This window comes from Haliaeetus leucocephalus, unplaced genomic scaffold (genome assembly GCF_000737465.1).
Source record: "Haliaeetus leucocephalus isolate CR32 unplaced genomic scaffold, Haliaeetus_leucocephalus-4.0 Scaffold267, whole genome shotgun sequence".
Taxonomy (NCBI): Eukaryota; Metazoa; Chordata; class Aves; order Accipitriformes; family Accipitridae; genus Haliaeetus; species Haliaeetus leucocephalus.
In genome coordinates this window covers 168,286-184,139 of record NW_010972703.1, presented here as the reverse complement: position 1 = coordinate 184,139, position 15,854 = coordinate 168,286, and the positions used below count along the sequence as shown (strand labels likewise).

At 48.2% G+C, this 15,854-nt stretch overlaps 2 protein-coding genes and 1 non-coding gene across 5 annotated transcripts in view; 2 read left to right on the top strand and 1 right to left on the bottom strand.

Moving 5' to 3' along the window:
• Nucleotides 1–73, top strand: TRNAK-CUU. Its single transcript has one exon. It is a non-coding gene; the product is annotated as a tRNA-Lys (tRNA).
• The window catches only part of ZNF473 (zinc finger protein 473), a 157,479-nt gene that overhangs the window by 49,730 nt on the left and 91,895 nt on the right, over nucleotides 1–15,854 (bottom strand). The gene's annotated exons all lie outside the window — the stretch shown is intronic.
• LOC104832884 (zinc finger protein RFP-like) lies at nucleotides 10,762–15,613 on the top strand. 3 transcript variants are annotated; one of them, XM_010569286.1, is made up of 7 exons: nucleotides 10,762–11,196; nucleotides 12,478–12,573; nucleotides 12,811–13,041; nucleotides 13,218–13,240; nucleotides 14,175–14,290; nucleotides 14,773–14,802; nucleotides 15,047–15,613. In XM_010569286.1, the coding sequence occupies exons 1-7, from the start codon at nucleotides 10,777–10,779 to the stop codon at nucleotides 15,559–15,561; spliced, it is 1,431 nt and encodes a 476-aa protein (XP_010567588.1). In that variant the 5' UTR covers nucleotides 10,762–10,776; the 3' UTR covers nucleotides 15,562–15,613. The 3 variants fall into 3 exon arrangements, with proteins under 3 accessions (XP_010567588.1, XP_010567586.1, XP_010567587.1); XM_010569284.1 differs by having other exon boundaries at nucleotides 14,945–15,613; XM_010569285.1 differs by lacking the exon at nucleotides 12,478–12,573 and having other exon boundaries at nucleotides 12,814–13,041; nucleotides 14,945–15,613.

Sequence of the window (15,854 nt, the reverse complement as noted above, 5' to 3'; positions counted from 1 at the left end):
GCCCGGCTAGCTCAGTCGGTAGAGCATGAGACTCTTAATCTCAGGGTCGTGGGTTCGAGCCCCACGTTGGGCGTATAACTTTTCTATCCCCCCATGGGGCACAAAACTACATCCCTCCCACCAAAACCCACTCGGGAAAGCGGCTGAACCGCAACAATTCGTGGTTTTATTAAAAGCAAAGGGTTGGATTTTGCTGAAGGAAGGAAAAGATCTGGAACCAGTCGCTGTGACAAGAACTGCCCTTCCATCATTTTTCCTTTATTTAGGTTTGGATCACAGCCCTTCTTCCATTGTTTTTCCTTTAAGTTTGGATCACAGCCCTTTTCCCCTCATTTGCCCTTTATCTAAGTATTCCAAGTGCAATTCCCGTCACAAAGGGAATCGGGCCCCCCTCGCAGCCCATTTCTTATTCACTTTTCAAAGCAGAAAGAACTGCAGTGAGAATTCCCCTCGCTGCCACTTTTTTCCCTCTACATTCATTTCCTTAGGTGGTTTTTTTTTTGCTTCGTCTTCCTCTCAGGTTTTTAGAGGTATACTTTTTTTTTTTAACTCGTAATTTAGAGAAGTCCTAAGGCAGAAGAGCTCACATTGATGCACAAAGTCAATGCCTGAGGAGAGCAAGAGCTGCAGCATTGTAGCAGCTGCACAGATGATATAAAAAACCTGCTATTCTGCAGAGACCCCAAAGAGCTTGCGACAAATGGAAAAGGACATTTTATATTATTTTAGCCTTCATGAAAAGGACTTGCTGTGACCTTATGGTTAATTCATCCATAGGTACTGACCAGTACCATGTATAATAATCACAGGTACCACACCGGGTGTCAAAATTATGGCTGCAGCAGAGGGGAAAAAAGGAGATCGACATCTTCTCAGCTGAATTAGAGGTTTTCAAATCACCTTGAATTAGTGGTAATGAGCCACGGGGTCACAGAGGTGGCCCAGGTGATATCAGAAGTGGTGGAGGATGGCAGGGAAGCTGCTGGAAAGAGGTCAAGTTTGCTCATCTTAAAAAGAGAGGAGGAGGGAGATAAGTGGTGAATTTAGACTGGTCAGCATAGCTTAATTTCCTGCAATGTACTGGAAAAAATAGCTAAACCGTTCATCACCTAAAAAATAACCGACGTGGCTTTGCAGTATGTCGGGTTCCTTCCCTTGCAGGGAGGAGAAAAATGGAGATTTTAAATCTGGATGGACCAGGATTTTGAAACTCTTGTACAGCAAACAAGGGGACTGTGGACTTGCCGACAATTGAATGCTGAGCATTGAAACCTGGGGTCCAGCTGTGAGGCTTTGCCGAGGGTTGGGCTGTGCATAAGCCTGTTGTGAGCCTGGTGCTAATTAATATTTCACCAAGGCTTTGGCTGAAAGAGGTGGGATTGTTGGATTTGCAGGTTGGAGGCACAGGGGAGGATGCTGAAGGTTGGGATCAGCGCTTGCATCAGTGGGCAACAGCACGTGGGCAGGCATGAGACAAACATTTATCTGTTACTGGAGAATAGAGATCCCATCCCTGAACACGTAGGCAGGAGTATTTCTGGCATGGGAGAAGCTTTTCCCCCAGGTGGAAAATTGCCTATTGCTGGAGTGTGACAAGAGCATCTCGACCAAAACCCTTTCGGGATGGGTCCAATCCTGATGCCGGACCTCAGAGCAGGGAATGACCACGGTGACCCTCTGCACACGCCCTGACTTATCTCGCTGACGAGATCTGAAGCACTTCTCTTTTTTTTTTTTTTTTTTGGTGCTGCATGATTCATTTCCTCTGTCGAGTCACTTCTCACAGTTGCACGGAGTTGCAGGCGTCCTGCGTGGCCAGAGCTGCAGCTGCAGAGGTGGCCAAGAAGAAAGCAAAGCTTAGATTACTCATTTGCAATTAAACCAGCGACTCCTTAGCTTGGGCACATACAGAGGAAGGAGAGAGGTATGTGACGATGCACAAATATATTGCAGGGCTCTAACCTGATCTAGCTGATCAGCCCCAGCTGAAGGAAGATTAAAATAGACACTGAGCTAAATCAGCCTGGGCAGGATTTGACCTGGAGATCCCTCAGACCGGGTTTGTTCCCGGTCCTGGCAGTTACATGGGAACATCCTGTCCTCCTGTGGGCTGGGATCACCTCCTAAATGAGCAGCGAGGGTGCTGAGCTCTGCCATATGGAATATGCAGCAGCACTGAGCTTGGGTATTGCCGATCAACCCCACAGCTCTTCCTCCAGCTGGGCTCAAAAACACCTGGGAAAAAGATGGAGGAAAGGGTTTTTGTGTTTCCCCCCCCCCTATAATTTTGTGTTTTGGCTGCACAGAGATGCTGACAAGGGGCAGGGAGAGAGCAGAGGCATCCATAAGCTGTTCTTGCTGCTGAATGCTCCCCACTGTCAACTCATTATTTGAGACTCGGAGGTCATGGGTCAGCATGAGGAACTTCTCCCTCTTCTCTTTAGCAGCAAACTTTTGAAGACCTTGAAACACTTTGTGGAGTGACTCAGGTTTCAGAGGGGTGTTGCAAAACTGTGTTTCACGCAGGAAACAGCCTGAAATTCCCCTTTCTCCGCCCCTCTTTCATTTTACATCCTTTACAAGGCTGCACTTTCCAGACAAGACCTCCCAGTTCAGATAGCAAAGGCTAATCAAGAAGAAAATTCCCAGCTGCTGCCAAAAGAAAAAAAATATTTAAAAAAAAATTCAATGAAGTGAAAGTAATCGTGTCATTCGTCTTCAGCCATGGCCGAGTGCAACCCACTGGAGAGTCTGCAGAAAGAAGCATCTTGCTCCATCTGCCTGGATTATTTCAGTGACCCCGTGTCCATCAACTGCGGACACAGCTTCTGCCGGGACTGCATCACGCGATGCTCAGGAAAATCCGACCAGAGGTTCGCCTGCCCCCAATGCCGAGGAATTGCCCAGAAAAGAAAATTTAGACCAAACCGTGAGCTGAGGAACCTGGCGGAGATCGCCAAGAAGCTGAGCATGCAGGCAGGGTATGTGGCTGGAGCAGGCAATGTGTGCCCAAAACATCAGGAACCGCTCAAGCTCTTCTGCCAGGAGGACCGGACGGCCATCTGCGTGGTGTGCGACCGCTCCCACGCTCACCGCGCTCACACCGTTGCCCCCATCGAAGAAGCCGCCCAGGAGTGCAAAGTAAGAAATCACAGTGCGGTGCTTCGCTCTGATGGTTTGGTTTGGTTGGTTTTTTTTGGCTCACCGGAGGCTGAGGACTTGTAGCAAGGGGCTTCTCCACCTTCCCAAGGATATGGGGAAAGAAAACCCTGTAAGATTTCCCAAGATTTGGGATGTAGCAGGTTGGGCTGAGCTGGTAGGTCATCTAGTTGGGGTTGCTTTGCATCGCTGCCTTGGCTCCAGACCTGCCTGGATTTGATGCAGCCATCCTGATCTGTAGGCACCCAGACGCATGGTGAGGGGCACAGCTTGGCTTGGGGGTATGTGGGGGGGCAGGCAGAGACTTCAGGGTGCTGGATGAAACCCAACCCACCAGCAAAACCCACTCTTAGGGTCACCCTCAGACAGCATGAATTGATTAAAGCCTTATTTTCACTGCGACCTCCAAAGCAGGATTTCAATTTAAACTTCTCAAGGTGACCTTATCAGCTTGGATCCCTTTACAAAAAGCCACTGCTTTATTTGCTGGCACCCTCTCTGGGGACCGCAAAGGAAGTTGAGGCCGGTAGCTCATAGAAAATACCCGAATTAGCAGAGCTGAACCCCACCTTCACTCACTCGTGCACAGGCAGGGCTCTTGCTGCTAATTTTTGTGCATGAATTGGGTTGGAAATCCCAGATGAGTTGTCCTTTCCGCTGTAAATCTCTCCCTGAAGGAATTTCTTTCTGAGCATTTATCTCAGGATAACTGCGACGACACTGGGAGGCATTTTTAATTCCCTTGAGGGAGGATGGGGTCAGGAGGAGGAGGAGGAGTTAGTGCTTGTGGGGAAGAAGCTTGCTGACATTTCATCCTGCCCACAGGGGAAGAAATGACTGGGAATGGGGAGGTGAAAGGTGACATTAGTCACACTGTGAGCATGAAACAAGATATGGGCAGGGGGGAAGAAGAAGTGAGGGGCAGGAGGGAGAAAATAAGCTGATAAAAAATAAGAGGGGGTCAGGGTGGGATGTGTGCGCTGCAAACATCCATCAGCGTTTGTCATGGGAGGGTCTTTTAGATGTTAAAAACCAGGCATTTCTAAGGTGCAATTTATCTCCTCCTAAAAACAAACTCTGGGGACACTATTCATAATCATTATTTGTTGGTCTGCAGAAGGAGCTGAAGGTGACAACTTTGGGCAGAAACACTGATTCTGCAGATGATAGGAAGTTGCAGCAATTTGGGGGACCTGATTAAGGGTTAAAAAAAAAATTGATGTTATGCTCACAAGGGGATAAAATGAGCCAACCAAAGCTGAACAGATTATGGTGAATGCAGACGATAACTGGCCACAAATACACTGGGAGAAGGAACCGGCAAAGACCAGAACAGGGGTGTAAATGAGGCTGCAATATTAAATACTGCCTTCATTTGACTCTTCATTCACAAAATGCTTCATAGAAAAGGTCTGGGGTGAAGAGGGGCAACAGAATAAAGAATATTTAAATATTCCCAAGTTGTGTATCCCTCTCACCAACAACTTGCAGATTTATATTATTTTTTTTATGCCCAGGAGCAAATCCAAAGCAAGCTGAAGAGCCTCAAGGATGAAAGAGAAAGGCTCCAAGGACTAAAACTGACTGAGGAGAAGAGAAGCCGAAAGTATCTGGTAGGCACTTGCTGCTGCTGTATGCACAGAGGGATCTTCTGCTGGTCTGATGTGCAGGTTCAAAGATGTCCGATTGGCACCCAAATTTGCAGTGAGGAGGAAAACACCTCCAGCTGCTCCACCCAGATGGGTCCATCTCTCTTTCACTTGCTCCATCTTGGCAAGGCACCCATGAATGAAACGCAGATGTTTCTCGAGGGGAAATCGGCAGCCACAAAATGCTAGTGGGGAGCGAGGTGGTTTCTGAAGAGTTGTAGGGAGGTGCTTGCAGCTTAGCTGAGCCATGTTTTGGGCACGTGGGTCCTCCCGGGCAGATTTGCATGAGGGGGTCGGTGTGATGGTGCTTCATACCTCAGCACAGGTGGCTGCACCCCAGGAGCTGCTTTCTGCCACCCAGCCCTGGAGATGGGTCAGCCAAATCAAGCATGAGGTCCATGGGGGTGCTTGTGTCCAACTCGGACCCCAATGGGGCATTTCTGCTGCTGCACAGCTCTCTGGGTCCTCGTGAGGGTGGTGGCTCTCGTGGCAGCTTGGGGCATCCAGATGCAGACATCGCCAGATGTTTCCATCACCTCCCAGCCCTGTTTTGGGCTATCAGAGGTTGGGGGATGGATTTGTAGCTCTGAGGAAGTGAGAGATGGTGATTTCTTCAAAAGCAGAAGCAGAAAGCATAGCAGATGTTTCACTGCAGCTTCATGAGAGCAGGCAGGCTGCCGGGGTGAAGGTGAGCAGAGACAGGCAATGGCTTTCCTGCTAAATAAAGCGGGGGTAGAAGGAAAACACCATGAACTTGCTGCTGGTTGCTTGTGCTGCAGTCCCTGGGCCGGATTTGGTCCTGTCCCATCCAGAGTTTTGGGGGATTGCATGTGCCAGGGACCACTTCCAACAGCCTCCACAGGATCTCACCACATCAAATCCTCCTCTCACCCCAGTGTCCTCAAACACTATCCCAGCAGGGTTTGTCCTATCAAACACTCAAAGATGCCTGCATGCAACACCTGGTCTTCTCCAGGCCATGGGAAAAGCATGAAGCAACACTGCCTGCATGTTTCTCAAGCTGAAAAATAAGACCAACCCCTTAAAAAGGCCAGGTGTATTTTGTGACTCCACAGGGCATCGCACAAAGCTCAAAGGGGACCCAGAACCACATGCTATGGACTTAGACTGGCCTCAGGGCCAAAGACCAGTCCTTGCTCCTGTTTTATTTAACCAGGTTTTGCAGGTCTCAGATTTCTTCTGTTCTCATCCCTCCCCGTCCCTTCCTTGCAGCAGCAGACAAGAGCCGAGAGGTGGAAAATCACGTCAGCGTTTAAGCAGCTGCACCAGTTCCAGAACGAGCAAGAGCGTCTCCTCTTGATGTGGCTGGAGGACACGGAGAAGCAGATAGTGCAGACCCAGACAGAGAACGACAGGAAGATCTCCATGGAGATCTCCCACCTGGGCAACCTCATTCAGGAGCTGGAAAGGATAAGCCCACAGCCAGAGAATAAATCCCTGCAGGTGAGAGCGAGGAGCCGGGTGATGGAGTTTGCAACACTCCAAATGTGCTGTTGAGGTGGTGCTCAATTCTTCCTCTCCCCAGTTGCTTTGCCTTGACATTTTGAGTAGTTTATTTAGATGCTTATTGCATGAAGAAGCCATACCATACATTATATATCAATATCAATGAGCTACACTAGGTCATATCCAACCCATGAAGAGGAGGATCCCAGAATTGGCATCTTGGAAGTATCCACCAACTCTTTCCCTCCCAAGCCCAGGCAAAGCAAGGGATATTGATGCACATCTTGCATGACTGTGGCAAGAGCTAATAAATGAATCCTGGCTTAAGTCCAGGGTGAGGCTACTCAGCAGAGGACCACACTTTCCCTCCCCAAGAGACCATGCCAGGCAGGACACAAGCAGAAGCAGCATTTGGAAGTGGATATGATATTCTACCAGCTGTGTTTGAGCATTTCTTCTAGCCAGGGAGCAGACTGAAGGGACTAAATGGGCCACTGGATGAGTACAAGAGGTCCCTGATCTTGCTCTGTCCTGGCAAAAGAAGATCTAAAACAAGCAAAGCACACTTGCAAACAACAGCTGAGGGAGATAAGAGATATAAAGGGGCCTGAAGATTGCTCAAAATTTAATGCCCATCTTCTCTCTCCTTTAGGATGCCAGGAATGCCTTGACCAGGTATGTGGCTCTCCCTTTCCAGAGGGGACGGTCTTCCCCAGCACAATGTCAAGAAGCAGACATGAGCAGGGGAGCAGGAAGAGTTTATCCTCTCTACCAGAGTCCCCAGCACTCAGGGTGAGGAAGAAGCTGGGGAGGAGATGGCCCTGGGTTGAGATCACATCCCCACCAGCAGGAGGAAACCAATATCCACCATTGAGGAGGTCCAGAGTGAGCGTGTGTCCTCCACAGGGGCATTGGGACCACTAATATGCCCAGCAATGTCTCAACTGACTCAACTTGATGCCTGGGGAGAAATAAGCTTACCTGGCAGCTTTTCTAAGCAGGGTTTCTACATAGCTCATTCAGCAAGGAAAGAATGCAAAAGTCTTCTCCTTCCAGGTGTGAAGCAAGGACCTTCCAGCAACTGACAGAGAAGTTCCCTAGAGTGGAAAAGAGACTCAAGGATTTATCTCAGAAAAACATTATTCTGAAGGAAGCCCTGAGAAAATTCAAAGGTACAAAGGAAGGGGAAAATCTAAACACACTTTTGCAGCTGGAAAGGAGTGGACACTAGCCAATTACCAGCATAAAGCCCCAGCTAAGGAATACTAATGAGGAGTTACTCAATAATCCTCCTATCTGGGGCTGGAGCTGGAAGAGGGAGGGTAACTGCATCCCCAGGTGTATTTGCAGATGTGTCTGAATGCTTGAGTGATGTGAAGGACTAGAGCAAGCCCCTCCCTTCAGCTATATGAAGGAAATTAATCAAATTCTTGATTCCAGTCCTATTTAAACCAAACAGGCTGTAGGTGACGTCTAGCCATCCATGAGGCAGGCAGCGTGAAAAGTCAATGTATTGCAAATGGATGGTGGTGCATACACACATAAACCCTGAATGAGCTATTTTGAGACTGTTCTCCATGTTCAGATAACTGTCCCATTCCCTTCTCTCATCTCCAATTAGTAATTGGTGCAGTCAACTCTGAATTAAGGAAATAGCCACATAAAGCTGGTCATATTGGGTTTGAAGGTCCATCTATCCACAAGCTGGACTTGTTCACTTGGTGATTTTGCTTGTTTTGCAAGGAGAAAAGTGCACCTCCTCATATTTATCCATTTCTACTACACTCCCTCTCCCTCATCAACAAACTAACAGCAATTCTCTCCTCCTCTCTCATTCCAGAGAGTCTCCCAGTTGAACTGGATGTGCAATGGGGTAAGTCACACAAGACTGGAGGTATACTGGGGTAAAAAGGGGACCCAAATGAAAAAAAGACAGCAAAAGCAGGGAATTCACACTTTTCTGGTGGGTTGGTGAGATGAATTTCTATTCCCTTTGATCAGAATTAGAAATAGTACAAATCATTAGAGCCTTTAAATAGATCTGCATGGAAGATTTAATGGAGAAAGCCTTTACCAAACAGCTTCGGTCAGGCCAAGATTTCATCCCTGGAAAAAACAAGAGGATGCAGATGGAGAGAAATATCCATCGTCTTCCCTCTGACATGCTGTTTTCCTTCTCTCATGGTTTCTTTCCCATCAGCAAACGTGACTCTGGATCCAGACACAGCAAACCCCCACCTCATCCTCTCCGAGGACCGGAGGAGCGTAAGGTGGGATGAAACACCCCAGAATTTGCCCAACAGTCCCCAGAGATTTGATACCTACTGCTCTGTGTTGGGTTGTGAAGGCTTCACAGTGGGGAGGCACTACTGGGAAGTGCAGCTGGGGAGCAGGGGATTTTGGGCTGTGGGAGTGGCCAGAGACTCGGCGTGGAGAAAGGGTTGGATTAACCTCGACCCTTCCCAGGGGATTTGGGCTGTTGGCATCTGTGGGGACAGGTTTCAAGCTTTCACCTCCTTCGAAACTGTTCAGCCTCTGAATGGGAGGCCAAGGACTATCCGTGTCTCTCTGGATTATGAGAAGGGACACGTGGCTTTCTTCGATGCTGATAACGAGACCTTGGCTTTTGCTTTTCCTCCAACTTCTTTCAATGGAGAGAAAATCCTGCCTTTCTTCTGGGTTTGGGAGTCCAAGATCCAACTGGTTCCCTGAAACAGTATGGGCAGCAAGATGGACATTACATGCGCTGGACAAGCCTTTGGTTTGATCCAGGAAACCACACTATATTTCAGGACTCTATGGATGGTAAAGAATAAAGTGGAGCAAATGAGTCCCAGTGTCCACTTTGAATCTTGTTGTCATGGGGCTTTCAAGAGCAGCAGGTTGAGAAGGGATTGTCTTGGGCAGACCTCTGGATTTTTTAACATTTGGGTACTCTCAAAGATTTTGCTAGGGAATATCACCCTGGGACGAGCAGGAAAATGAAGCCTATAATTTGTGCAACAGCCCCTGGGACACAGCTTTAATCCCTTCTACTCTTCTCCCATCCTTTCCAATTTTTCCTTTCCTTGACATTCAACAATGACATTCCTGCAGGGCTGAAGAAGCTGGCTCTGGTTCCTGGTTTAGTTACTAGAAAGGAAAAGAGGATACCAGATATTAAGTGCAATATCTGCTATTTTCCCACCAAGACCTCTCATGAGGCAAAGCCCGCACAGTATTGACAAGAACATATGTCTTTTAAGGCTTTGGTGTTGAACCCCATGGATTTCAGCTGCCTTTCTTAGAGCTGTGGGGTGGGAGAAATCAGAGGTTAGAGGGGTAAAGATGAACAGAAAGATCTTGAACTCTGCCTTTCTGCAATTTATATATATACATTTGGGTCAGGAAGCTTAGTAAGCAGTTTTAGATGCATTTTAATATGCAAAATGACTATATTAAGGTGTCTTTCTATATTTCAAGGGCTGTTTTCTCTTTCTTGTTAGAGAGAAACTGGGAAAATGGTGCTGTGCCACCAGCAGCATGGCAAACCCTGGTGGCTTTGTTGCCCTCTCATGACCTTTTTCTTGTAAAGCTCAAATGAAAGCACTTAACAAAGCCTTTCTTGCTTCATCACAGCTGTGATGGGAGGGAAGAGCAATGACTTGTTCTGCTTATGTTTCTGAAAACCACCTGGACTGGAAACCAGTTGAATGGCAATGGCAAATGAGTGATGCTGGAAAGACAGGACAACAACAATCTTTGAAAGTAAAGGCATTTAAAGAGCAGGAAAAGGAAGGAAAAGCATCAATCCAGGCTCTCAGCTATGTCACCGCAGATCAGAGAAGCTTGCTGGGACCTTGCAAGGTCTTGGAGGCACCGGCAATCTCCAGGGATGCATGAGCATCTTTGATCCATAGCATTCTCTGCAGGGTGTTAGTTTGATGTCCCACCTTACCCAAAGGGCAAAGCTGATGTCCCAGGGGTCAGCAGCAGCAGAAATTTCTTCTGGAGTGAATTGCACATTTGAACCCTTAGGATCACCCAAGAGTCCTCCCAAAGAGCTCTATAGATGCTGTCCTGAAGGGTGCTGAGGTCCTCCCCAAGCCCTGGCCAGGTCCCGTCACTCCTGATATCTCAGAATGATTTTCAGCCAGTGGTGCTGTCCCACCCCAGCTGTACCACAACCTCTCTTAGGTGCTAAGTAGGATGTGAAACTCCTGTTCTAGCTGCTATTGAGTCACCAAATCCATAGGTCTCCACTCATTCAAAGGACAGGCTTCGGAGACTGAAAAAACCAGTGCCTTTGGGAAAGGGTAAAAATGGGATGGGCACCTCCCATTCTCTTCCTCCCCACCTAACTGCTACTTCCCAGCATTGGCAGAGCAATATAAATAAATATATTGCCTAAAGCCCTCCTAGAAAGGGGCTGGATCTCAGTTTAACCAATGGCTTAGAATCAGGAAGAGAAATCTGTCTCCTTCCTGATCATTTGAAAGTGAAACAAGCTTGGTCACTTTCCATGGCAGCCAGGAGGTCTGTGGAGAGCCTCCAGGATGAAGCCTCCTGCTCCATCTGCCTGGAACTTTTCCAGGACCCCGTGTCCATCCACTGTGGGCACAGCTTTTGCCGGGTGTGCATCACTCAGAACTGGAAAGGACTGACCACCAACTTCTCCTGCCCCCGGTGCAGGGAGATGGTGCCCCGGGAGAGCATCCGACCCAACTGGGAGTTGGCCAACATCATCGAAATAGCCAAGAGCTTGAACCTGCAACCAGTCAGAGAGGTGGAAGAAAGGGAGAACTTGTGCAAGGAGCATCAGGAAGCCCTGAAGCTCTTCTGTGAAGATGAGGAAAGGCTGATCTGCGTGGTGTGTGACAAGTCCAAGGTGCACTGTAACCATTCTGTGGTTCCTGTGGATGAGGCTGCCAAGGAGTACAAGGTGAGGGGTTTTCGGGCATGTTGATGCACCAAGGGCCAGAAGTTCCTGGTGTTGCTGCTCTTGATGGGTGCAGATACGTGTCTAGCCTTTGGGCTGTGGGATAAACCACCTGTGGACTCACCCATCCTTGGCTCTTGATTCCAAGTATTGAGGTGGCATTACCTGCCCTGAGGAAGAGGTGGACATAGGAGCACCGCGCTCTTGGGGACCAAGGGATCATCTCCCCCAGGGTTCAGCCATGAGCAGAGGCTTAGGGAAGAGTAAGAAACAGATGCATGTGATTTCTTACCACCACAATCTCCATGTAACCTTTTAACCTCACAATTTGCAATGCCAGGGGTTTACTGAGCCTCATGAGGGTTTGTTTATCCAGCAGCTATAAATGGCACTCTCCTCCAGGATGCGGGTCCCTTATCAAGATCAGGTATGCTGAAGATCAGTAGGAAAAAAAGAAAGAGATCCTCAGCCCTTCTCCCACCCCACAGCTCCCTGAAATCTCCTTGACCTTGGTTTTAAAAAAAAAAAAAAAAGAAAAAAGAAGGGGGAGGTTAACAGCCTCAAAACAGTCACAGTTGTCACAAAACTTTTGCAACACTTACTTCAAGAGCAGTCAAGAGTTCCCCATTGTTTCTGCTGAGCATGGCAGATTATGCCAAAATCCATGAGATTGCAACCATGACTGAATTTCCAAAGAAATTGACTTCCCCCCCCCCCAAGCCTGATCTTTATCCTCCGCTCCTTATTTGTTTGGTTTTTTTTTTAATTCTAAAAGCTTTACACCAATTACTAGCATCTGACCTAAGACTAAGCTAAGAACCCCCCCCCACTTTTCAAATGAAGGTGTTGTTTCTCCCAGCTAAATGACCCTGCTCACAGCAAAATGCCATCCTCCAGAGATCAAAACTTTCTTACATCATCAGCAGATGCAGGTGCCAGACCCATCTGTCTCCTGCTGCTGTGGACCAGCTGGCATTAGATGTGAAAGCTCTTCAGCTGGCCTGCTTGCAATCTGGAATGAGCCTGCTCGAATTTTGCACTGAGTTATTTTTTCGCCTGGCTTCACACCTCACAAGGTACTTTCCAGCAACAATGCCTCTGCAGGCAGCTCAGGCCAACCTGATATCAGTTTCCTTTTGCAATAGAGAAGCTGGAAAGACCCAGAATTGAGTTTCAAGCCAGCTGTGGACCAGGAAGCACTGTTGGCGTTGCAATAGCAAAGAGTCTACTTCTGATGGCAGACAATGATGCCATGAAACAAGGGACTTATTTCTTTCCTCTCAGGAAAGAATTCGGACCCAACTGCAGCTTCTGAAATTAGAGCACGAGGCGCTTCAATCTTCCGTGAAGGCTAGAGGAGACAGAGTCCAGGACTACACTGTAGGTACCCATCAGTTTTCCTTGGCAGAGGGTGGGGGAAGAAAGGAGAAACATCTCCTCTTCCTCTCTGCCATAGGTGGGTGATGCTCAAGGGGTGTGGGGAAGGTAGAGTGGGTTTGTATCTTTCCCAAATGCATCTTTTTGGTGGATCCCACTAATGCATGACACCCCGTTGACTCTTGATGGTCTTGTCCCACTTTCTACTTTCCTTTACCTGCTTTGGCTTGCCCTTGGCAGAAGAGGATAGAAGCTGAAAAGCAGAAGATTGTGACCGAATATGAGCAGCTGCACAAGTTCCTGGAGGAGCAGGAGTCCTTTCTGCTGGCTCAGCTGGAGAAGATGGACATGGAGATAATGAATGCACATAAAGAAATCCTCACCAGGCTTTTGGAGGAGACCACGAGCCTGGGCACTCTGATCAAGGAGGTGGAGAAGATATGCCAACAGCCAGACTGTGAACTCCTGAAGGTGAGACCCCAGGCATCCCAAACTTGCTGTGAAGGCACTGGCTGAGCACCAGCTTGGTCTCTAGCTCTTGATTTTATACCTCAACATGCTAAGGGAGGGACTTCATTACAGCAGGACCCTGGTACTCCAAGGGGAGGTATTGCAGGTCACTAAATCTCTTTTTCTCTCTCATCTAGGACATCAAAACCACCTTGAGCAGGTACGTGGTCCCTCTCCTATCAAAATTTCACCACAATAGTGCAACTTTGTGGCAGGATACTGGGAGAAATAATGTAGGGACAGGTTGGCCCTCCTGCAGTATAGCCTTTGGACTTGACTGAGGACACTGGGGTTTGGAAGGAGGGCTCTTCCTCTCTACTTAATTAATGATAAATTCAGACAAGTACCGGCACTGATGGCTTAGTCACCTGCACAAGCTGAACTAGGAGGACAGGGTTCCATTTCTGAAGAGCACAGGTTCCTATACTCTCAAAGTGAATATCTGGTGGGGCCATATGGGGGAAGAGTCTTAAGCCATTGTTGGGGAAATAGCTCAGCATAACAAAAATGAGCATCATCCTGGAACAAGTTGTCAGGGGGCAGCAAGGGCTGGTGGCTCCCTATGGAGCTGCACACAACCATACAGGGAACAGAGATGTCCCCAGCCATAGCCCCATCCCACGTGCCTGACCAAGGAGAGCCAAGCAGGGCTGGGAAGAACAGCCGGGGGTAGACCAGAGCAACAGGCAGGTCCATGGGCAAGCCAAGGCGGCAGCCCATGGGGTGGATCAGCAGGGCCCATGGCCATGCATGGATACTCCTCTGAAGCAGCTTGCAAAAGGGCTAAATGCTTCAGAGCTGAGCTTCAATAGAGCCCCTGGACCATGGGTGGGGGTATGGAGTCCCAGGTGGGTCTGCTCAGGGTTGTTAATTCCCGTTAGGGCCCTGACACAACCACCTCTTCCTTTCACAGCTGATGCAGATCAATAAACATCTACAAGAGTGATGTGTGATGATGTGTAATTTGCTGCCTAAGATGTGTGATGTGGTGCAGACCCATTCATCTTCCCTCTGCTAATTCTCCCCACTGACTACTGATAAAACACTGAGTAGCAAACTACAACCAGGCATAAATACATCCTCTTTCCTTCCAGATGCAAGAGGGAAATGTGGTCGCAGTCACTCAATATTTCCTCTGAGCTGGAAGAGAAATTCTGTGATTTCACAGAGAAAACCAAAGATGTCAAGGAGTCTATGGAGAAATTTCAAGGTACAGTGTGCAGGTCCGGAAAGGAAAATGTGATCGTGTTTCTTGGTGGGGAGGGATGGAGTGAAGCCATGCGAAAGAAATACATCCTGGTTGTTGAATGAGGGATTTTTTTTTCAAGATTGAATAATGAGATTGGAAATAAGCAGCGAGTGTTAGTCTGATTTTACCTGGCTGCCGCTGTTGTTGCCTGTTGCATTGAGTCCCATGTATTTCACATTAAGTATGTGGAGATAGTGTCTTGCTGCTGTCCCGTGCTCCTCATCACAGACACACTCCAATGCATCATTGTATTCATTTTCTTTGCAGCAGCCCCTCTGTGTGTGGGTGAATTTCATATGTATAGTCCTGTTTTTCTTCTCTCCCTCCTCAAGTTTCTCTACATTCCCCCAAGATTGTTCCTGACTCTGGATTTTTGCAGAAATCCAGAATCAGACCAATTTATCTTTCTGCCTCTCACATTTTTCTCTTTCTCTTTCCTCTAGGCATACTGGAGTTCAAACTTCCTTTATTGAGTAAGTGAACCGAACATGTGCCCAACCAATCCAGCATATTAAATAAAAAAATACAGTAAAACAAGCTCCGCTGGCCCCAATGATTAACTAAACTCCTCTGCTGCCTCCTTTCCTCCTTGTCCCATACTGGCCCCACCATGAGGCAACGCCTGGAGGGGTCCCAACTGGATCGGATGGATGGGAAAGGAGAGAAAAAGACCCTCAAAATCTGCTACAATGAGCCTGACTCTCTCTCCACCTCCAGCACAGGTGACACTGGACCCGAACACGGCCAAAGCCAAGCTTTACCTCTCAGAAGACTGCAAGATTGTGCGGTGGGGAAGGTATGAGCAAAAGCTACCCTCCAACCCCGAGAGGTTCAAATTCCATCCCTGCGTGCTGGGCTCGAGGGGCTTCACGTTGGGTTGGCACTGTTGGGAGGTGGAGATCAGCAGAGAAGGCATGTGGGCCATTGGGGTGGCCAAGGAATCAGTGCCGAGGGAGACAGATTTACCCCTGGTGCCCGAAGAGGACATATGGGCGCTGTGTCACATCAGCAGTGGGTACAAGGCTCTGACCCATCCCACTGTCACCCCCTTGACCCTACACAGTGTCCCCCAGCGGATACGAATCTGCTTGGACTGTCAGGAAGGGAGGGTGGTGTTTTTTGATGCTGTGAGCAAGGCACGGATCTTTGCTTTTCGGCAGGCTTCTTTCAAAGGGGAGGCGGTCTACCCATGGTTCCTGGTGAGGGGGAGTGCTTGCTTCAAACTTCTTTAAACTTTTTTCCTGTCCTGGTTTTGGCTGGGATAGAGTTAATTTTCTTCTTAGTAGCTGGTACAGTGTGTTCTGGATTTAGTGTGAGAATAATGTTGGTAACACACTGATGTTTTAGTTGTTGCTAAGTAGTGCGTATCCTAAGTCAAGGATTTTTCAGTTACCCATGCTCTGCCAGCAAGCAGGTGTACAAGAAGCTGGGAGGGACCGTGGCCAGGACAGCTGACCCGAACTAGCCAAAGGGACATTCTTACCATAGAACGTTATGCTCAGTATATAACCTGGGGGGAGTTGGT

What these genes read in the sequence shown, in the direction of transcription:
- LOC104832884 (XM_010569284.1), top strand. Translation starts at nt 10,777, where the DNA reads ATGGCAGCCAGGAGGTCTGTGGAGAGCCTCCAGGATGAAGCCTCCTGC. An exon ending in ACAGAGTCCAGGACTACACT is followed by an intron (nt 12,574 to 12,810) that starts GTAGGTACCCAT and finishes TGCCCTTGGCAG; the next exon opens with AAGAGGATAGAAGCTGAAAA. An exon ending in GTTCAAACTTCCTTTATTGA is followed by an intron (nt 14,803 to 14,944) that starts GTAAGTGAACCG and finishes CCCCACCATGAG; the next exon opens with GCAACGCCTGGAGGGGTCCC.